The sequence below is a fragment of the Haliaeetus albicilla genome, chromosome 21 (assembly GCF_947461875.1).
Source record: "Haliaeetus albicilla chromosome 21, bHalAlb1.1, whole genome shotgun sequence".
Classification (NCBI taxonomy): domain Eukaryota; kingdom Metazoa; phylum Chordata; class Aves; order Accipitriformes; family Accipitridae; genus Haliaeetus; species Haliaeetus albicilla.
The window spans coordinates 27,129,393-27,151,985 of record NC_091503.1 but is presented as its reverse complement, the minus strand read 5'-3'; the positions used below and the strand labels follow the sequence as shown (position 1 = coordinate 27,151,985).

Sequence of the window (22,593 nt, the reverse complement as noted above, 5' to 3'; positions counted from 1 at the left end):
ATGAGGAAGTGGGATGGAAAACCTACCTTGACCATAGAGGCACAGGTACACAAGTTGCAAAGAAAAACAATCAGAAAAGGGGATTCTTCCTGGAAAAATACCACTGCAATTTTCCAGCAGGCAGTTTCCCAGACAGAGTAGAAGGGCTGATCTCACCTCTGATCCTCTTGAAGGGACTTCTGATTCATGTTTATAAAAAGTGAGTAATGAATACTCAGACCAGGATTAGACGTGCCCTGCCTCCAGCCAGGTGGAGGAAAGGGACAACTGGGTTTATTGGACTGTGTGGATTCGATAGCCTGGCACGTCTGACCCACAGGAGTATAAGGCTCTAGTGGACACCGGTGCACAATGTACCCTGTGGCCGTCAAGGTATAAAGGGGCAGAACCCATCAGTATTTCTGGTGTGGCAGGGGGATCCCACAAGCTAACTGTATTGGAAGCTGAAGTGAGTCTAACGGGGAATGAGTGCCATGAACACCCCATTGTGACTGGCCCAGAGGCCCTGTGCATCCTTGGCATAGACTACCTCAGGAGAGGGTATTTCAAGGACCCCAAAGGGTACCAGTGGCCCTTTGGTATAGCTGCCTCGGAGATGGAGGAAATTCAACAGCTGTCCACCTTGCCCAGTCTCTCGGAGGACATTTCTGTTGTGGGCTGCTGAGGGTTGAAGAAGTGCTGAGGGTGCCAGCTGCTACCACGACGGTGCACCGGCAGCAATATCGCACCAACCGAGACTCCCTGGTTCCCATCCATGTGCTGATTCATTGACTGAAGATGCAAGGGCTGATCAGCAAACCTCACTCACCTTTTAATAGTCCCATATGGCCAGTGTGAAAATCTAATGGAGAGCAGAGACTAACAGTTGACTGTCGTGGCCTGAATGAAGTCATGCCACCACTGAGTGCTGCTGTGCCAGCCATGCCAGAACTTCAGTATGAATTGGAGTCAAAGGCAGCCGAGTGGCACACCACAACTGATATTGCTAAATGCGTTTTTCTCAGTCCCTCTGGCAGCAGAGTGCCAGCCACACTTTGCTTTCATTTGGAGGGGTGTCCAGTACACTTGGAATAGACTGCCCCAGGGGTGGAAACACAACTCCACCATTTGCCATGGACTGATCCAGGCTGCACTGGAACAGGGTGAAGGTCTGGAACACCTGCAGTACATTGATGACATTATCATATGGGGCAACACAGCAGAAGTTTTTGAGAAAGGGGAGAAAATAGTTCAAATCCTTCTGAAGGCCGGTTTTGCCATAGAACAAAGTAAGGTCAAGGGACCTGTACAAGAAATCCAATTTTTATGAATAAAAAGGCAAGACGGGCATCGTCAGTTCCCAATGGATGTGATCAACTAAATAGCAGCTATGTCTCCACTGACTAGCAAAAAAGGAAACACAAGCTTTCTTAGGCACTGGGGGTTTTGAAGGATGCATATTCCAAATTACAGTCTAATTGTAAGCCCTCTCTGTCAAGTGACCCAGAAGAAGAATGATTTTAAATGGGGCCCTGACAATGACAAGCCTTTGACCAAATTAAGCGGGAGATTGTTCATGCAGTAGCCCTTGGACCAGTACGGGCAGGACAAGATATCTACACCAGAGCTGGAGAGAATGGCCCTACTTGGACCCTCTGGCAGAAAGCACCTGGGGAGACCTGAGGCCGACCCCTGGGGTTTTGGGGTCAGGGATGCAGAGGATCCAAGGTTCGCTATACTCCAACTGAAAGAGATATTGGCAGCATATGAAGGAGTTTGAGCTGCCTTGTAAGTGGTTGGTATTGAAACACAGCTTCTCTTAGCACCCCAACTGCTGGTGCTGGGCTGGATGTTCAAAGGGAGGGTCTCCTCTACACATCACACAACTGATGCCATGTGGAATAAGGGGGTTGCACTGATCACACGAGCTCACATACGAAACCCCAATCGCCCAGGAATTTTGGAAGTGATCAGGGACTGGCCAGAAGGCAAAGATTTCAGAGTATCGCTAGAGGAGGAGGTGACGTGCTGAAGGGGCCCACTGTATAATAGACTGTCAGAAAATGAGAAGCAATATGCCCTGTTCACTGATGGGTCTTGTCACACTGTGGGACAACATCAGAGGTGGAATGCTGCTGTATGGAGTCCTATATAAGTCACAGAAGCTGTTGAAAGAGAGGGTGAATTGAGCTACTTTGCAGAAGTGAAAGCCATCCAGCTGGCTTTAGATATTGCTGATTGAGAAAAGTGGCCAGTGCTCTATCTTCGTACTGACTCGTGGATGGTGGCAAATGCCCTGTGGGGGTGGTTACAGCAATGGAAGCAGAGCAACTGGCAGCGCAGAAGTAAACCCATCTGGGCTGCCCCATTGTGGCAAGATATTGCTGCCCAGCTAAAGAAGCTGGTTGTAAAAGTACATCATGTATAAGCTCATGTACCCAAGGGTCGGGCCACTGAAGAACATCAAAACAACCAGAAGGTGGATCAGGCCGCCAAGATTGAAGTGGCTCAGGTGGACCTGGACTGGCAACATAAGGGTGAGCTATTTATGGCTCGATGGGCCCATGATACTTCAGGCCATCAGGGAAGAGATGCAACATATAGATGGGCTCGAGATTGAGGGGTGGACTTGACCATGGACACTATCACACAGGTTATCCATGAATGTGTAACGTGCTGCAATTAAACAAGCCAAGCAGTTAAAGCCCCTGTGGTATGGAGGACGATGGCTGAAATATAAATATGGGGAGGCCTGGCAGATTGACTATATCAAACACCCACAAACTCGCCAAGGCAAGCGCTATGTGCTTACAATGGTGGAAACAACCACCAGATGGCTGGAAACACATCCCGTGCCACTGCCCGGAACACTATCCTGGGCCTTGAGAAGCAGGTCTTGTGGTGACATGGCACCCCAGAAAGAATTGAGTCAGACAACTGGACTCATTTCCGAAACAACCTCATAGACACCTGGGCCAAAGAGCATGGCATTGAGTGGGTGTATCATATCCCCTATCATGCACCAGCCTCTGGGAAAATTGAACGATAGAATGGACTGCTGAAAACTACACTGAGAGCAATGGGGGGTGGGACCTTCAAACATTGGGATACACATTTAGCAAAAGCCACCTGGTTAGTTCAACACTAGAGGATGGGTTAATCGAGCTGGCCCTGCCCAATCAAAACTTCCATGTACTGTAGAAGGGGATAAAGTCCCCGTAGTGCACATGAAGAATATGTTAGGGAAGACAGTCTGGGTTACTCCTGCCTCGGGCAAAGGCAAACCCACCCACGGGATTGCTTTTGCTGAAGGACCTGCGTGCATTTGGTGGGGAAGTTCAATGTGTGCCTCAAGGGGATTTGATTTTGGGTGAGAATAGCCAGTGAATTAAATTGTATGATGTTAATTGCTAAGTAACCCTGCCACTGTATGTCATCACTACTACAGTTACTATATGCCATATCAGTGGTATTACAGTAAGAATCACCCAAATCAACGAAGGATGGACTTTCATGAAAATCAGGCAAAGTGCAGCGGTGATGGAACTTGAACTGGCTTCAGCAGCTGGCACCCAGCAACTTCCTCCAAATCGACATCTTCAGCACACACACCGTGGACATGGGCTGCACCAAACACACCAGCCATGAGCTCTGGAGGCAGCATGCAACAGTCCAACACCACACACAATCTCTCCTACCCTGAAAGACTGTTATGACAGATGGAGCCCCAAAGTCATGGATTAAACGAACTCAACGAACATGTTAGAGGGATGGCCCATAGACTAAGGGAATGGTATCTGTGTGTGTGTATAGGTATGTGTACATATATATCTCTGTGTGTGTATATATACCTATGTCAAAGATAGGGAAAGTGGTGGTGATTAATTGGAAAGTGTAGGATCTGGGCATGACACAGATGGTATAGAATAAGGCGTGGATAATGTCCTGGGTTCGGTTGGGATAGAGTTAATTTTCACAAGAAGCTGTGAGGGGACACAGCCAGGACAGCTGACCTGAACTGGCCAAGGGGATATTCGTTACCATATGACATCATGCTCAGTATATAACTGGGGGAGGTGGCCCAGGGAGGGGGGATCGTGGCTTGGGGGTGGGCTGAGCATTGGGTTCTAGGAGGTGAGCAATTGTATTGTGCATCATTTACTTTATATATTCTCTTTTTAGTATTATTGTTATTATTATTTCTTCTCTTGGTGTGTTGTCGTATTAAACTGTCCTTATCTCAACCCATGAGTTTTCTCACTTTTACTCTTCCTATTCTCTCCCCATCCCACTAGAGGAGTGGGGAAGGAGCGAGCAAGTGGTTACGTGGTGCTTAGCTGCTGGCTGGGCTTAAACCATGACATGTATTTTAAACAGTGGTTATAAATTGTGTCTTGTACTTTGGTCAAACATGTATACAGAGGGAGAGACACATTGTGCATGTACACTTCAAAAAAAAATGGCTGTGGTTAATGGACATAGCATTCTAGATAGCCTAAAATCTGTCTTCACTTGTATGGTTATAGACACCTCAGTGCTACTGTCTTTTCCTGAAGAGTGACATTTGCTTTCATTCTACACATTACCACTGAAATAACTAGTTACTAATCCCCTCTTAGACTATGCTGTAGATTCAGGAGGGGCACGAATGAAGACGGAAACCATGCAGAATAGCACAGCAGAACAATATTTTCTTAGTATGTGGCATAAACCATTTAGGACAAAAACTAACAAAAATGAGAGGGATGTTTATTCGAAATGGGAATACTTTTATTTAATCTGGAGAAAATTTGTTTGGCTGCCTTCTCTGGTAGGAGGGTGTGCTTTTTGGGACACAGTCAGTAACTAAGGAGAAGTTCTCTGCTCCTGTGTTTACACTACTTCAGCAAATGGAATAGATGTAGTAATTAAGTGTTCTCAAAAGGTTGCAAAGTGAGTTGATTAAGTGAATTACTAAACTCAAAATAAGCATGTCAGGATCAAGACGTAATTGTTCATTCTCTTTTATGCAGTCTTGTTCTGTAAATAAAGCACTGCTCTAATGGTAACATTTTCCACAGCAGCAAAAAGAAACTATTTTTGTTTAAACTTGTAAAAGGTCTTGTTCGTGGTATCAACAGTTTTCATAAACAGCACAGTCTTGCCTTGCTCTTAACAGTTTTAATGGTGGAAGCACTGACTCATTTTGGTGAGCTGTTCATGACTCTTTCCTTAGAGGCATGCCTCACAATAGACATTTGTATTTTACAATAATGCATTTCATTGCCATATCTCAAAGTATTTTGACAGAATGAGTAAATGTTACATTGTCAGCATAACAGGAACAACAATAGTGGCATAGAAATTACTTGCAGTACATTCAATGAACAGAAAACTGGAAGTAGAATTCAGGCCCTCCATACCTCTTATCTTATCAGGTAGCTGAGGGTTAAGACATACAGGAACCACATTGGTCTTGTCTTTTCTGCAGATTTCAACCTTCACCTGGAAATGCTAGCCACATTTCCTATGTATTCTGCTCTGCTTCCTGGGATATTGTGAGAACTCATGCTGCTGAGAATAAATGGAATATTGATATTAACCACTAAATTATAATCCTGAGAGTGGTAACTAATGAAATCCCTTCTCAGTCCCATTCACACCACAAGCCCAGCTTTTAGAAAGCACAATGACATTCTGAGGGAGTCTCCTGAAGTTTTCTTCCCTGGTAATTTATATTTCTCATTTAGTCTACTTTATTTGGGTAGTTCAATATCCATCCACATGAATGCCATTTTGTAAAAAAGTCTTTGAGTGATCCAGAAGTCATCTACACCTTTGTGAAATAGCCACATTTTTCTATGAGGCAATTTTGTGAGAAACAGAAAGCTACTGCACAATGAAAACCAGCCTCAGGTTTGTACCATCTGCTATGCAACTGTTTACCTGATAGCAAAATTAGTCTGCTGAGTAAGCAGAGTCCTCTCAAAAGGCAAATAATAACACGTCAAAGAATTTTTCACCATTTGTTTGAGAGAGAGCAAGTGCATGCATGAATGCATACACGAGGATCCTTGCTTTGAAGGAAAAAGAAGTGGAGAATAAATCCTATCTGCACTAGAGATAAAAGTTTTGAGAGACTCTTCAAGAGTCTCTCAACTAATCCCAAGGGTCACTCAAGAAGTGGGAGATGCTTCTGGGGGAAAAAAAGGGAGATCTTTAATTGAACTCCTCAAGCCCCGTGTACATATGTGCATGTTAACATGCTTCTTACCTCCAGAATTATTTGCTCACTCCTTGATGGGTGTTGCTGTATTGCGCAGTTTGAGTGGCCTACCAAAACGAACTTAAGACCCAAGAAAGTCAATGGAGATAAAAACAGGAGACAGAAATTTCGTTGAAATACCTGCTGGAGCTGCCAGTCCCTCTTCAGCGACTAGGCAGCCCACAAGAACTAGCTGTCTGTGTTGGAAGTCTGCCTTCGGGAAGGCTCCCTAGAGCCCCCACAAGGAACCATGCCGGAGTTCATCCAGTGAGAGAACATGTACCCTCCTAAGAAGCAGAGAAGCTTAAAGCTCAGGATGTTGGTATTGAAGTGCAGCAGATATGCAGAATGCACAATACAAGATTCAGTGACAACAATAAAAAAAAAAATTAAAAAGGCTTTCATGACCCTGATTGCCCTTTTTTTTATTTTGGCTGACCTGTAATCTCATTATGAAATGAGAGGATAACATTGTTTGAAAGAGGTTGCAGCATAAAAATGTCTTTGAGTCACTTTGTGTTGCATTAAGTAAATTGTTTCTTTGGTAGTTCTGTAAATAAAAGGTGATGGTGAAACCTGAAAAGCGCTCTTTTTGCTACCATGCAGTACTATAGTGAGTAATGTCGTAATGATTTAAAATTAAATACCTTGATATTTCAGCAGTTCTGCATGCCTCAGTACCTCTTCAAAGATCCTTAGTTTTAACAGCAAGTCTCTCAATCTTTCCTGGAGTTACAGCACATAAAGTGTGTAAGTTACATATGTATGTAAGTGTGTACATATAGAGGTACATATTTACATATTAAAATGTAAGGGACCAGGAAATGGCATGCATTTGAGAAACCTAGAGAGAGACAGAAGTATGTAGCTTGCAGTTGGGGAAAAAATAGTAATTAAGCAGAAAGCGGGTTGTGGAGGAAAGGAACTCTTACCTCAGGAGACAAGCTGCCCTACTTTCTTTTCTCACATTTTGAAATCCATGAATCTTTTACTTGCTTTATCACTTTCCTGATTCCCTGCAGGCCAGAGCTGACAGCTAAGCCTCTGTTTTATCTTAAACTGTTCAAAGCATGTCGGAAAATGACTTACCCTGCTGAGTCTGAAAGTGGCTGCATGATTGCAGGAACCCACCTACTGGTTACCCCCAGTCCAGGTGATCACCGTTGCTTGAGTGAAATCGTAATGATAGTCCCAGAACAGCTGGCAGATTGTTACAATAGATGGTCTTTTACTGCTTCCAGTTGAAGACCAGAAACTGAGTTGATGGGGTTTTTTATTCTCTCTAGAAGTAATTATTCATGTCTTGGGCCACTCTGATATCAGTGCATAACGACAGTATTCGTTTTTCACCCTGTATTATTAACAGCTGTTTTGTATATGGACAGGGTCAAGCAGTTGCGCTGGCTGTAACTGTCTTGACTGTTTATTCTGTGGGCTCTCTCTGCTAACTTCGAATACGGCCTTTACAAATCCTTTCTATTTTTATTCCTTTGCACTTCTCAGAATTAGCTTTAAAATACACTGCTGTCACTACACTTCAGCACGATAAAATGCAGCTATAAGGTGAGTGTGGCCACATTCATGTCTAAAAATAGGATTCTACTGGAATTCCTACATTAATTTCATTTTAGTAGGCTTTAACTTGTGCTGAAAATTGATAAACCTCAAGCAGTTCTCTCTGATGAAGCAAAATAAAGCAGGATAGGAATTGCAGACTGTTTATGCTCAGCCTGTATCATGAAATAATATGCTCGTGTACTGCTTTTCATCTTCGAAGTTTTACCATCTGTATTACCATCTCTGAGAAGTGACATGTAAGTAACTGGTATATGAGATTCTTAGGTTGAAATTCATCTGACTAATGACACTGGAACCCGCATTTTGCAGTTCTCAGGAGGAAGCTGTAACACCATTCTTCACTGGTGTTAGATCTTGTGAAATAACTGTTTCTTTTTGGGTATCTGAGGAGAAAGAAAACACTAAGGCTAGGTACAGCTCCCTTTATTGTTACAGGGTATTTTTTCTGATTTTGCACTGGTGAGAATGTTTGCAGAGAAGTTGTTGTTGACGTCTTGTTAACTAATTACAACCAGGTATGAAGGTAAAAGAGGATTTGTGAATCTGTGAAAGTCTGGAGAACCCACCCAGAATGAAGCTTTCAATTCTCCCCACTATACTGAGATCACAGGGGTTGGAGATGTATACTGCCATTAGTTAATCACATCAGAAACTTCCTTCTTATTTTTGTAGGGTGAAACATTTTCCAAAGGATCTCCAAAATCAGCAGGGAGTTTCTGGATGTCATTTTGGATCTTTGCTTACCATATTGGCTGAATTCAAGCCTTCAACCCTAGGCCCGTTAGTCAGTAAGCATCCTCTATGATTACATCAGTGGTTTTATTTTTCTTAAAAATTGTGTTGTTGGCACAGCTGGACTTACTACACGGTGCAAACAAGGGGAGTGGTCTCTTCAATTTACTCCAGCAGATCATGCAACAGTAGACATGTACTAGCTTGAAATGTATACCTTGAATTAAGAAACAAATGTCAGTTATGTAGTCTTGATGAACTATTTTAGGTGCATAGGAATTTAACATTAATTGTGTTACTTGCTGTAATGTCTTTCTTGGCTCTTACTACACCCAGTCTTGTCCAATTTATGTGCGAGCTGATTTCTGACTTTTTGGAATTTGTGAGTCCTGTGAATCCTTATCATCATGCTGTGGTAGTAACTAGAGTAAATACAGAGAATGAGACTGAAAAGATACTGGGTAAACAGGCCTTACTGCCTCCTTTCTAAACAAGCAATGCATTGCATTGCAGAATTTCCCATCTGAAGACATGTTTCAGACATCAAAGATGCAGTGAGAAACTTGGACAGGATTGTCTTAAATAAGGAGGTTGTGTGCAAACCACTGTTGAGTTATTTAGGTTAGTTAACTAACTTTATCACACACTGTAAAAACATTAAAAAAACCCAGAAGGGCAATTGGGTCATTTTTCTGTTCTTCATTAAAGCACTGTTCACAGAAGTAATTCCAAAGTAATTAATTGTCCCTGCTTATAGCATTGCAGTGGTGCTTGTTTTGTGCCAAGGGCCATCATTTGAAAGCACTCAGCACCTTCTGAGAAGTCTGTTGCAGGATAGCATCAACAATATTTTGGATGATTTCTCAAAAAATACAGTATGGTTGCTAACAGTATAGATATGGGAAGAGAAGCAGATTTTCCAAGTGCAAACTGCACAATATCAAAGCTTGGGGTACCCAGCCACACGTTTTGATTTAGTCACAGATTTTGTCACTTCCTTGCTTCTTGACTATAAAAAAAGGGACAATAATATTCTTACTTTATGAAGGCATTGAAAAATAATTTCAGTGTTCCAGGCATCTTGCAATTGAACAAATGCTGAAGATACTGTTCTTATTAGATGGACAGATCTGCCAATGGGCTGATGAAAGAACCAATGCTGAATGAAAGTCATAAGCTTACAGATCATTGTAAAAGAAATTAACTTCAGCAGATGTGAAGTTCTGTGTTATGCAATATTGCTTGCCCAGACTTGTGGTAGCTGCTATAATTGTTTCACTGCATTTGGGTTGTGGGAAGGGGTATCATTGACATGGCTAGTGAAGCAGAATTTTTAAAGACAGTGCTTTTTTTTTTTGCCTTTTTTTAAAAAATTTTGCCAAGTAGAAATGTAAAATAAAAATCTGTATTTTAAAATATTCATTTATTTTTCTTTCTTTCTTACAGCTTGTGGCCAATGCAATCCTTTTTGTCAGTGTAAATTTGTATGGGGTCTTTGTGAGGATTTTGACTGAAAGGGCTCAGAGGAAGGCATTCCTTCAGGCCAGGAACTGCATTGAGGACAGGCTGAGGCTGGAGGATGAAAATGAAAAACAGGTCAGTTTTTAAGCCTTATTTCTTTTTCTCTGTTTCTTCTGAGATGACTGTAGTTACGTGAACCACAGGTCAGGACATTACTGCCAAGTGCATGATAGGGCGTGTGTGCATTTCCATGGTGAAGGGAGGGAGCTGCCTCCCCCTGCCTGCTGCAGCTCTTCCTCCCCAGTGCATCACACTCTTCGCTCCTCAGAAGGTGCAGCTGACCCCACAGCTACTGTCAGCTCCAGGACCAGAGGGGATGTATTTTAGGGCTGAGGCAAAGCTAACATAGTATTCCAATCTAAGATCCTGGTTTTTTTTCTGCATGGATGTTTTGGGGTGGGTGTTAGATATGCTGTAAATACTTCTCTTCTGGCTGTGTGTGCTATAACCTGTTTGCATTCATGACACCTATTAACAAAAGTCAACATTTTGGGTTCAAGGGACTGCACTGATAGACATGAATAACTGTGATAACAATCTGTTCCTTTTCTCAAAAGCCACCTTAGCAGTTTGATGGTTTATTTCACACAATTTTATCAATCAATCTTCCAAGTAGATTTGGAAACAATGAGAAAAAATGCTATATTGTGGAGCTTGCTGTTGTTACTCACAGGTCTGAATCTTAAACCTACTAAGATCTGTTCATCTGTAAGGTTTGGGCTAGATTTTTCTTTCTTTCTAGGTGATAATAGAGGGCCACGATGGCATACATAGATATAACTCCATTGACCTCTGTGAAATGATGGTAACTTATGCTAATAAAGCCCTTAAGTGGTATTCAAACCTTGCTATACAAGATATCAGGGTCCTCAAAGCTTGTGTACCTCCCACACTTGTACTTCCCTTCACTTGCAATTTCTCTAGCGAGTTTATTCCTATGCATGAAATAATGCGGGTCCTTAAGTACTTTCTGTTATGAATTGAGTGAATGCATTTTTATGATCTGAACACACTCTGTAATAAGTAGATGTCTTCTTTGAACAACTGCATATCTTTGCTGGCTGTGTAAAAATGGTATTAGGATCAAAGCCTTTAGGTTTGATTCTGGTCTTTTGTAATCTAAAGCTGCAAATTTTCAAAGGCATAAATGTGTCATAAGTGAATTTCCATGGGATTTAGGCAACCCTGAGATTTGTGCCTTTGAAAACCTGCTTCTGGGATCCAACATGAAAATAATATTGATTTTTGTGTTTCTTTAGTTAGCACATTAGCAATCTGTCTTATTTTATATTTTATCCATGCATATAGAAACATGAGAAAGAAAAACCAAAACACATAAGTACCATTACTGTTAATAGTATACCTAGAGAATCCTGCAAATGTTTTCCCAGTGCAGCATACAGGTCAGTGAAGAGAATACACTTTTCTCCTAAGCTTGTGAAATGAACTTTATGCAACACAGTGTAAAACTCAATACAGTAGTGAAATATGCTAATTAGCTGTCAAAAATACCACCAAAATACGTTCTGTGGCTGCTGTCATAGTACATTAGAATACCTCTAAAACCAGGGTGAGAGTTAAGACATGATTACAGGCTACAAAATTATTCTGCAGTTGCTGTAGCATAACGTAGCCCAAGTTTCCAGCTGGCAACACTCAAGAGTCTTTGAGAGGAAAAAAGATGTTGCTGACCTAGTTCAATTTTTGTGATCATTCCTGTATTTTGTTCTCTGAAGTACCAACATTACATGTTAAAAAGGACTGAATTTTTTCATCAGACTTTCTTGTCTCATTCAAATGCTCTGACCTAGATACCGTAGCCCTTTTACATTGAGAATTGTAATCCAAAATGCTAAAACCTTTCCCTGGTATTTCTGTGCAAGTCTCTAATGGGAGAGGAAAGAACATGCTCTTGGCTTTTGAACATACGCTGCCTTCTGGAGTTAAAGTGTTGACTGTGTGAGACAGATACCACAGCTGAAACTGTAAGTGAGATTTCTTCCTCTGTGTCCTACTTACAGTGGTCCTCCTCATGTAGGATGCAGTTGTAGTAATAGTGCCACATGATAATTTTGATAAATCTATTTTTATGAGCAAGAGCAAAGATACCATGTTGTAGCATTTTTGGAGTCATCACACAGGAGTTTGCAAGTAGGCTTTGGAAGTGTTGCTGAGGAGAAGGGGAGCAGATGGACTCTCTTTATTTTAAAATTCAATTTAATGTTCACCCTGTTATCTGTGGTCACAACAAATAACTGGCCTCCATGGTGGCATCATCCATTTGTTACATTGCTGAACGTTAGACTGCAATTCCAGAGTAACACCAGAAGTGAAGGCCAAGTTTTAGACCATGAGCGAATAATTATAATCATTCCCTTGGGATAAGCTGCTTCTCTCATTATCTGTAAGTGTCAGCAACAAGACCATCCTCTGCAGAGCAAGCAGTTAAGAATAAATATTGTGAGGTGGGTCCCGTTCCCTGCAACTGCACTTGTTCTGTTCCTGCTCAGTCAGAGCACCTGAGCGCTCCCTTTACTCCCACTGCACCATCCCTCTGTGTCCACTTTGTTCATTCCAGATCACCCTTTGCGCATCCAGCAAGCAAGGCTTTGGCACCCTGCTTGCTCCCTGGAGGACTCCAGCGTTAGACGTCCCTACGGATCCTGAGGGCAGCCTCCAGGCAGGGCTTCAGCCCTTCCCAAGTGAGCAAGCAGGGATTGGAATGGGGCAGGCATTCCGCGCAGAGAAAGAAGTGATCTGCTGCTGGTTCAGGCTGCTTGCTGTCTGATTCAGAGGGGAAACCAGTAAGGAAGTTGTGGCTCACCGTGTATTAATTCCCAATGTGGCAGCTCCCGGAGTGGTGCTGTGCTCCAAGGAAGTGGTACCACTGTAATTCCGGGGTCATCTTAATTTGAAGTGCAACGGGACCACTCTGTTCAGAGGCCTGTAGGCTCCCATTTTCCATTTTTCTCGTCTCGCTTTCAGCATGTGTATAGTTTTGTCCTCCCCACAGTTTTGTGATGGTGAATTTCAGTCTAATTATGCACTCTGAAACGAGAACTTCCTTTTATTTGTCATAGACTTGTCTGATGACTTGATTGGGTGTTCTCCAGCTCTTGTTTTGTGATAAATTGTGAGTAATCATTCTACAGTAACCTTTTCCGTGCCACTCACAACACTAGACCTCTCTCATTACCCTGCTCATCTCTGTTTCCAAGCTGAAGAATTGTAGCCTGTTTAGTCTCCTGATGTATGGAAGCTATTTCCTACCCCAATCTTGCCAACTTTGTAAAGAATCTCACTCACATCCCCCTCCCCCCCTGCCCTGGAATATTTTAATGCAAATTCATGCATTGGATTCAGAGATAAAGCGTATAATTTCCATCAGTGAAATGCACTTGTTGCAGCACAGGCTGATGTGAAAACTGCCTGTTGTTTTCATATGAGGAAAGATGGAGAAATGTTTGACTTCATGCAAACCTCCAAAGCCCACAAAAACAGCTTAGATATCTTCACTGGTTTTTAATTGCATAAGTACATGCAAATATGTTTGCAAAATAAAGACCATCTTTCAAGCAACTTGTTTAGATCTTTCCTTCCCTCCTAAATGTTACTTTTGTACTTGCTCACAATTAGAACGTGATGGTGGGAAAACAACTGGAGAATAGCAAAGTCTCCAGTATGGGGGATTGGCTATCTTAAAAACTATTAATGAATTCACATTTAGTCTGTCAAACCATTGGGACTGGATAAATTTATTTAGTGGTGGCACCCATCTTTCATGAAATAGTTATGTACCTCACTACAATGCAGGAAATTTAAGTTTATTACAGGCTTTGACGTAAGAAGCTGAAGGAAGCACTAAAAACTACAAGGAGTTAGGAAGCACTGGGCTGAGACAGCCCGCTCTGGTTAGCTTCAGGGCCAGAAGCATGGCACTCCAGGTAGTCTAATTAGTTTTGCTGAGAGGTAGGGTTTTTCCCTTTGCTAGTACAACACCATGCTACTGCAGTAATGCTGGTTCCAGGAGACAGACTAGCACCCCAGTGTTGCTCTGCAGTGCTTCCGTACATGTTCACCAGATCATATGAAGCTACCTAAATTCTCTTTATGCAATGCTGAATTGTGCATACAAATGGAATGCATGTATATGTGTATGCATTCCAAGTGTCTGCTGTATTTTAGGGCAGTATCCTTAACATGTATAGTATTGTAACTGGGACATCACCGAGTCAGAGATTTGATTAATAACTATTCATGGAAAATGAAATTGTGTCAGCAAAAGATACCGCGAGTCTCGGTGCAGGATACTTTGAACTGCTGCTTAGGGCATTTTGGGTTCAAATTCCCTGCTGTGTTCAGGTCACCCTTCAAAACAATTTAATCAGATATTACACGTTTTGGGTATGTGTACTACCTCCTGTACCTTTGGGTAAAAGGATGACACCCACAGCAACCCTCCAGTGGTTTTGTCCATTATGTTTAGTTTCAAGCATCTATGAAAAAAGGGGAAAAAAATACAACATTATGTTTGAATAAAGCAAACCGTGTTGGACTTCATGCTGGTAGTGGGTAACAGGTTGCTGGTTTTTTTAATTCCAATTCAGCAACCAAACTGAGGAATTAGTTATTTGCACAGCCTCAGGCAGAAGTAATATCTAGGGTGCCTGACAGCATGCTTATCAATGCATAATCAGGTTCTCCTTATGTTTCCCATACTTTTTATTCCCAGAATCCTGCATCTATTTTCATTGCAGTGCAGAAGAAAATATGAAATTTATCATTAAAACACAGGCCCTGTTTCCATAATCAGTCATACTGGCTCTGTGCATCAGCAAATCGCCCTGCAGCAAAAATTTCATCTGGATCATGCGTGGGCACAAAAACATGTTCTTGTCAAATTATCTAGTGTGCAACAGGGAGGTGGTCCTGATTTTACACAAACTGCAGGGCGAGAGATGGTGCCTGATCCTCTGGAAAAGCTAGCCAGTAGAATCTTTGAAAAATGTAGGTGGACTAACTAATTTTAGCTGCCAGGGTGAGCCTGTACCACATTAGCGCTGTATTCTGTTACAAGGAGGCTTAAAATTGAATGTATTGTGTCAGCGAACTGCAGCCTTACACAGGAAGGTCCACCTTCAAAAATCTATTTGTTCTGTTCTAGGATGAGGGAAAAGAGAAAAGGAGTGTTAAAATTTCAGGCTCTCGGTTTGAACTGCTGGGCTTCATGCCCACTCGTGCAGGCTGGCCAGCTCTGCCTCTTAGCCAAATAGCAGCAGCAGCAGAGATGGGGACTTCTCCTGCTCTCCGCTTCGTTTGCCACCTTTGGCTGCTGAGATCCTTACACAGAGCTGCGATGAACTGTTGGTTACCTTTATCCTGCTATGTGGCACCCCTGGTCCATCTTCCACCTTTCTCAGGTAAAAGGAGTTGCGGAGGCACGTTTCTCTCTCCCACACAGCAATAATTGCCCAGAAGCTTTCCACCGACTAGCGTATGTTAGTCCCCAGTCCTTCACTAGTCATGCACCTGTCTATCGTTCATATAGCAAATAATAAATCTGGGAGCTACCTGGGTTAAATGCAAACCTTCAGCTTCGACCCGCAGCCATTAGGAACTGCTTGTTACCCCTTGCAAGGCAGGGTATAGTAAACAAAGAAATGTGTTCTCATTTTAAAGTTCTATTGCACCTCTTTTTATGCAGAATAAACTTCTCATCTGAATACGGTTAGTGCCAGCAGCTGCGTTGTTTTGGCATACCATTGGCATTCTTCTTACCTAACTTTGGGCAACTAAAAGTGAGGCCTGTCATCTAACCTTTTAACCTATAGGCAGTAATCCTTAGCAGTAATAGACACATACAAGGGGAGTTCATCCCTTCTATCCTGAACAGCTTGCTGGAGATCAGATGAGGTTTTTTCCTGGAAGGGGTTACAGGGGACACCTAAGCTTAGGGCCAGACAGCTGCATGATAAGAGAGAGACGTGCCTTGCACTGGACTTGAAATGTCGAAATGCCGAAACTCAGTAAGACACAAGAAAAAACATACAGTTGTAAATCAGACAAAGTACATGTATTTTAATTGCGTTGTAATTGTATTACTCTACCCACATGCCTTTAATTTGCAAAATGTAACATATGGTATTATAGAAAAATCGATAAGAGCCTTTAGAAAGCCACACCTACAACAGCAGGCCAGGTCAGTACTACAACAATTTGGTTTAACTTTATTTCACCCCTTGAAACCTTCCTGATGTTAGTAAGTATGTCAATTAAATTGGTTATCAGCCATTTCATTTTTTGACACAAGGCATGAACTGTGGCAACTGAACAGATTTCTAAAGAAGAAAATAGGGCACATGAAATTTGCTTTTTAGTATAAGTCTATGTAGTCACTCATACTCAAACTAACAGGGGGATGTCTTGGACTGCTGTTTGTTGCAGTTTGTTTTTTCTCATAGATGTGTGTATGACATATGCCACCTACATTAAGGTCTTACATGTTGTAATGGATGCTGGCTTGCATTGAGTAGAGTAGACAAACATAAATAGATAAGTTAAAAAGTATAGTTGTATCATTTTGAAACCTGTTGATACTTTGGCTGTTAGGAGTTTTGAAATAAATATTGGGTAGTTACGAATATGTTCTGCTTCAAAAAACTGTCAAGTAAATATGCTGGTGGTCGACTCTGTGAATTTTTCAGTTTATTTTTCCAACTTGCTCTGTGTATTTTCCATTAGAGAGAATGGAGGAGGAAGTACAAACAAGAGCACACAAACCTGTCATTAGATGATTAAAAATACACTACCATACAGTTTTCAATAGGTAACATCATGGATAACAGTTGCTAAAGCAAATTATCATAGAGAAGAACACTGGCTACAGTGCATCAGATCCTTAAGTTAAATAGTAAGACAGATACTTCAAAAGCAATTTCTTAGGGCTGATTTCTAAAGTCCCAGCAATATCCATGACAGCAGTGCTGTGACTCAGGCAATGTTTCTATGTATTTTAGTAGGATGTCACTCTATAAAGTAACGCAACCTCAGGAGTGATTCCTGATGTTCCTCCCTCAGCAGTAGGAATTCATAGGGAACTTTAAAATGTCATTAGGAAAGTTCTCTTACGTGTATTCTTATTGTTGTCCACAGAATTGTTTTCACTTCTGGAAGTGTCTTAACTCTAACAAAAAGCTAGCTAATGCTTTAACACAAGCTTGACACAACTTTTCCTGTGCCACTCTTCAAACACAAAGCGGTTCCACCGTAGACCAGCAGCTCTGCCACATAGGTGCTTCACAGTACAGCAGCTGGCCCAGCCACATGTGCAGTTTGCCAAATGGTTCCTGAGTTGCTATGTTACTGCTTAAGCACAGATTATCTTCATGAGCAGGATACTGAGCTGGGCACTTTGCTTTCATCCCAGTGTGTGACAGTCAGTACACGCTGTTTGCCCACACAGACTCTCATAGACGCGTTGCCGGTTCCTTTTGGTCGACTTTCTGTGAAGGAAGAGAGCTAGACCACATCCCATTAGCTGGCCAAAAAAAACCATTCGAAGGTAAATTTTTTTTTCAGGTTTGCCATTCTAGAGTGAACTTCTGTCTGTCACGTAATTTAAATTCTTTCCAAAGTTTCTGTTCCCCATTACCTCTTCAATATAAACTGATTTAATTTGGAGTTAGCTTCCCTTCAGGAACATTTGATAAGGAATTTCCAGTTTGACAAGGTAATAATGAACTAAATCCGAGTCACACTTGTTATTTTAAATGAGTGAATATACTCATTGCTTCCGTAGCATGTTCATGGTTGGTCCTTGTTTTCCCTCTTTGGAAGGCGAGGAGATTTTGTGCTGATGGGTTAGGCTCATTTCCCTGCTCTGTGAAGACAAAATGAGGACAAGTAGCAAAGGACAAAGGCTTTTAGTTTTTTCTAATCTAGATTAGAAAAATTCTAGGTTTTTCAAAGCAAAGTGTTATATCTTCATCTCTGGAGATTATGGCATCTACTACGTTTTCCTGTTTTGCACTGTGATTTGCTTTCGTATTGCTATACTAAAGGCATCTGTGGTTTTCGAAAAAGGAACTGCTAACTGCTTACCACTTAGCATGTCTTTCTTAGGCTCTAAAATTACTGCTTTTGACTTCAGGTTCCTGTTTTCTTAAAATCCTTAGTCTGCTTACACCCACTACAGAGCTCAGTTTCTATCACTAGCAATCAAGAAGTTTATCTTTACTGAAGAGTTCTTGCTTGTTCCACCACCGGCAAAAATCTGTAATAAGGGCATGTACTGATATCCAGCGGCTGCTGCAGCTCTAAATGTATGCTGTGTCAGACAGTAGCAATGTTGTGAAGCACCGGTGCTAGTGCAGCAGCGTGTCCTTAATATTCCTCTGATTCTTCCCCCGCTCCGGACCCTCAGCTGCAGACTGTCTGCTCCAGCAGCGAGGAAGGAGTCTTGGAAATGCCTGCGGCCCTTCTGCCCTTGCTGCCCTGCGCCGGCCCCATTTCTCGGCAAGGTGCCAGAGCAGACCACAGCAAGTGTGCCACGTGTCTGTGGGGAGCTGGTGGAGAGATCGGGGCTTTGGAGGAGTGTGGTGAAGGACGATGTCGTATCTCACTGGGCAGAGGAAAAGAAGAATGTGCCACAGTCCCGGTACCATCTCGAGCTGTAACACGTAGCATGTTCTTTGAGAAAAATCCCACTAGCTGGGGACTGGAGAGTTTCTGAGGGCAGAAGAGCAGGGGGGATGCATCTGCCTTGCTGAAGGTTGAGCTCTGTGACTTTCAGTTCCTGAGGATACATCCGTGCCTGGCGCGAGTATTCAGTGTTACACTGGTGGAACAAACCAGCGTGGCTGTGGACTGGAAAGAGCTGAACCCGTCAGTGGAGAGGAAACTTAGTACAGCAGGGGTAAGCCAGTGAAGCCCTGACTGCTCTTCCATTTACCCTGGAAGGGGGTAGCATCGGTGAAGCTGATGCTGCTTGCAATACCTTTTTCCTAGCGTCTTCAGAAGAAAAGAAGAGCAAGAGATACAATGACAGGATTGTTGTCCCAGTCCTGTTCACGGTGGAACACGTCGCTCTGTGCGACACTTCAGCCTCTAGCGAACCTGGGCTCATGTGTCTCAGCTGCAGGCCTGCCTAGGAGTTGCATTAGCATGTCTATGCTCCCCCGATCACGACATGGGCAGATGATTGGTACTCTTTCTGAACATTTTTAAGGCCCCTCTTTATTTGAACCAGAAAAGCCTTTTTACAAAGAAATTAAATTTTTGGAACTTGTGCTTTAAGTGTGTCTTTTTGGTTTTAATATATATACTCAACACATATGCATACTGTCAGTGCTACTATAAGGGGATCATTTCACTGAAAGATGAAACCTGGCCTTCCTGACTCTGCAAGAGAATGGGCAAAACATTTTATTTCCACATAGGAAGATATAGAATGGTATGTTCAGTGGCTGTTCTGTGCCAAAGAAAGTCTCATCTTCACTGATATACCCTCAAGAACCCACTTATCAAAATTCCACTGGAGCTTGATAGAAACAAGGACATTTGTTAATCTAACATTTAATTAGGAAAAACTTCAAAACCTCCCATTTGACTTTTTCTTGGTTTTCCTGGCAGATATGTTCAAGTATACCATATTACTATCTTCCCATACCCGCTAACCTTCTCTAAATGTTTCTGCGGTTAGTAGCATGTCTTTGCTGACCCATGTATCTTTTGAACAGAACAGAACAGTGACCAAGACTAAAATAAGCAGTTTGTGTTGAGACTATATGCTTTACCTCTTAACTCCAGTTCCTCAAAAGAAGAGCACTGAGTTGGAGCTTATTCAAATGTGTGTTTTGAGGGTATGCTTCCATAATTGCTGATCATTCTGTCAGTGGTGGTTGCACCCAAGGGAAGTTTTCAGACCTCTCTGTTCCTTCCCCACGTTCATTGCAGAAAGGCAAAGAGTTTTGCCACTACTCTGTTTTTTTCCCCACCTTGTCTTGTTTTCCTCTATCTGTTTCTGCCTTCAGGGAGCAGAAGAGACAAACAATGTGGTGTTCCACACCTAGGTTGAAGGGGTCACTTTGAAGAGAGAATCACTGATGGAGTCGAGAAGTACCTGTCCCTAACAATATACTCCAGAAATGCTATTGTGCCTTCTTCCTTGCCAAGCATAAGTAGGGTTTCAAGTTATCTGCTTTAGACAATGGTCTGATTATATCTGTATGGCTACTTGCCTGCACTATAGTGAGGCAAATAAAGATGCCTTAAGTATAAAGTCACTGGTTGGTTGTGTGAATTTAGCTGCTTCTCACTCAAGTTTGCTGCCAGTAGGAAGATTTCCATTAGCTGAAATGAGTGTATTCTTTTTCCGGTAAAGTTTTCTGTGATGGTTTTGTGGATACATTGAATTTTGCCAGTTAGGTTTCAGAGAGAGTGAGTACTGCAGATACGGGGTGAGAGTAAAAAGATTAATGGTAGGCTGATGCTACAGTCATTTAGTCATTGCCAGTTTATATCTGGTGTCAATGCTGTTAGCTTGCCTTTCTGAAGATTAATCCTTACTGGTATATTTCTAGAGCATTCTGATTTAATACATAGGAGGGCAACCAGGAAAACAGGCTATGGTTTTTGTACTTCCTAGTTTCCTTGTTTATCCTCATAGCCTTTCTCTGTTCTTGTTCTTGTTTGAACAAGATTCGTGGAGCTGATCTCAAGGTATCCTACTAGCAATCTTCCAGTCCATTCTGGAATCACACTTGCCTTTTTCGGGTAGCATCACACAAATACTCCATAGTCATTCAGTGGTCAGTGGGTATCTGAGGCTTTTTCACATGCAGAGGTTTCCAACTCCTTCTCTGTCCTGTGTGTTTGTGGATGGTACCTAAAAGGCACAATGTACTGCTGGGGTTTTCTCATTCTTATCATTCCACTTCTTGTGTGCTGTCCTGTGAACTTTGTACCTTCGAGCAGTTTTATGGTCTCTTTGTGCCCGCTCTCCAGCCCGACGCTTCTGCGCCTGCTCCATGCTGCCCATTGCTCTCTCTGTTTTAGCCAAGAATTCACCCTCCCCTAATTCTTTCACGAAGTCTTACCTTCTCCATTGTAAATAATAATGTTCCATGTGGAACCTATCAGTGCCTCATTGAACACCATGCTGATGACATATCCTGCCTTTCCTTTATTTAAACAAAAACAATCAGTTAACCATAAAAAGGTGTCAGATTGGTCTGATACAGGTCTACTCATCCTGAATCCATCTTGCAGTTCATATGTAGTATTTTGATCATCTACCATAACTGTACGTTGTTATCCATCCTCTTACTACTCAAAATCTGTGCATTAGATGGCAGTTTTATGAATGGTCTTTTATGATTATGATTGTAATAATGACTTACTGATAAATACAATTTTTCAAGAAATCTCAGGAACGTTCTGAAACATTGCCACCTTGTGGCTTTTAAAAAATCACCATCTTTAACAGTGCTTTTTCTTGTACTTTGTTGGAAGAAAAGGCATAGCATAGTTAATTTAAAATAATCCGCTAATGAAATCTGCTGTCTTTGTTTTCCAGCTTACAAGAAGTGTAAATGAATCCTAGTAGTTTTACACAACGTTTTTCTTCCATGCATTGCACTAGGCTTCCTTTTTCTCTCATTTTTTTTGTTTTCCTTACAGGGAATTAAAATGGCTGTGCGGTGTAATATAGGGATGACAGAGACTATAAACTAAGCAGTAGCTTTTAAAATTATGCAAGAGTGAACTTATCAAGGTATAATTAGGTAGCAGGTGGTAATATTTAGGATGTACTTTGGAGTTCCTGCTGACTAAGTAGAAGCTGAATCTCAAAATTATATAGATGAGTTGACTTTGAAACAGTCGTATTAATATTTTATATGCATGTCTGAAGCTTGTCTTCTCCAGGAAAAAAATTATTTTTAAATATATTGGCACTTTCCGTACAGTATAGCAATAACAAAAGAAGATCTGTGGTAGACTGCAAAAATTGGTGGGTTGGATTTCATGTTATGTATTGTAAAAAACCTTGCAGAGTAGATGATCAAAATACTCCTTTCTTTTGTGAGCTCCTTTTCCCATTTGTCATCATTGTTGGAGTGTTACTATACCAAACAAAAATATTCATATTTTATCAGCCAGGAAACAAAGGTGCCAACCCTGGTTTTGTTGCAGGCTTCTTTTTTCTTTCTTTCTTTTTAAAGTCCCTGTGAAAATGCAAAAAGCAGTGGACCGTGGCCACGCAGTCCATCCTGAATAACATGGTTCAGTGCCAGGGAGCGTGAGAAAGGACCGGGATCCGGAGTGCTCTCCAGAGTCACTGCTTTCCCCAGCACGAGCTCGGGAACCTCGGCGTCCCGTTCTGAGCAGGCTCCGTGAGGCAGAGGGCTCTGCCGAGGCAGGCGCAGGGCCCAGGGTACCCGGTGGCGAGGCGCAGGGGGGACCCGGCGGAGCTGGCTGGAAGAGACGGGGTTGCATCTGTTTCAGCCCTGTTCTCACGGGACTGAAAGACGTGCAGATCA

The 22,593-nt window shown here is 42.1% G+C and overlaps 1 protein-coding gene across 2 annotated transcripts in view; it reads left to right on the top strand.

Annotated features, from left to right (window-relative positions):
• The window catches only part of ADCY1 (adenylate cyclase 1), a 165,171-nt gene that overhangs the window by 41,281 nt on the left and 101,297 nt on the right, over positions 1-22,593 (top strand). For both annotated transcript variants that reach the window (XR_011329229.1, XM_069809308.1), the window contains exon 2: positions 9,980-10,129. Coding sequence is in view for 1 of the 2 variants with exons in the window: in XM_069809308.1 (XP_069665409.1) it covers positions 9,980-10,129 (150 nt within the window). In the remaining variant the exon portion in view is untranslated. The remainder of the gene's footprint in view (positions 1-9,979; positions 10,130-22,593) is intronic.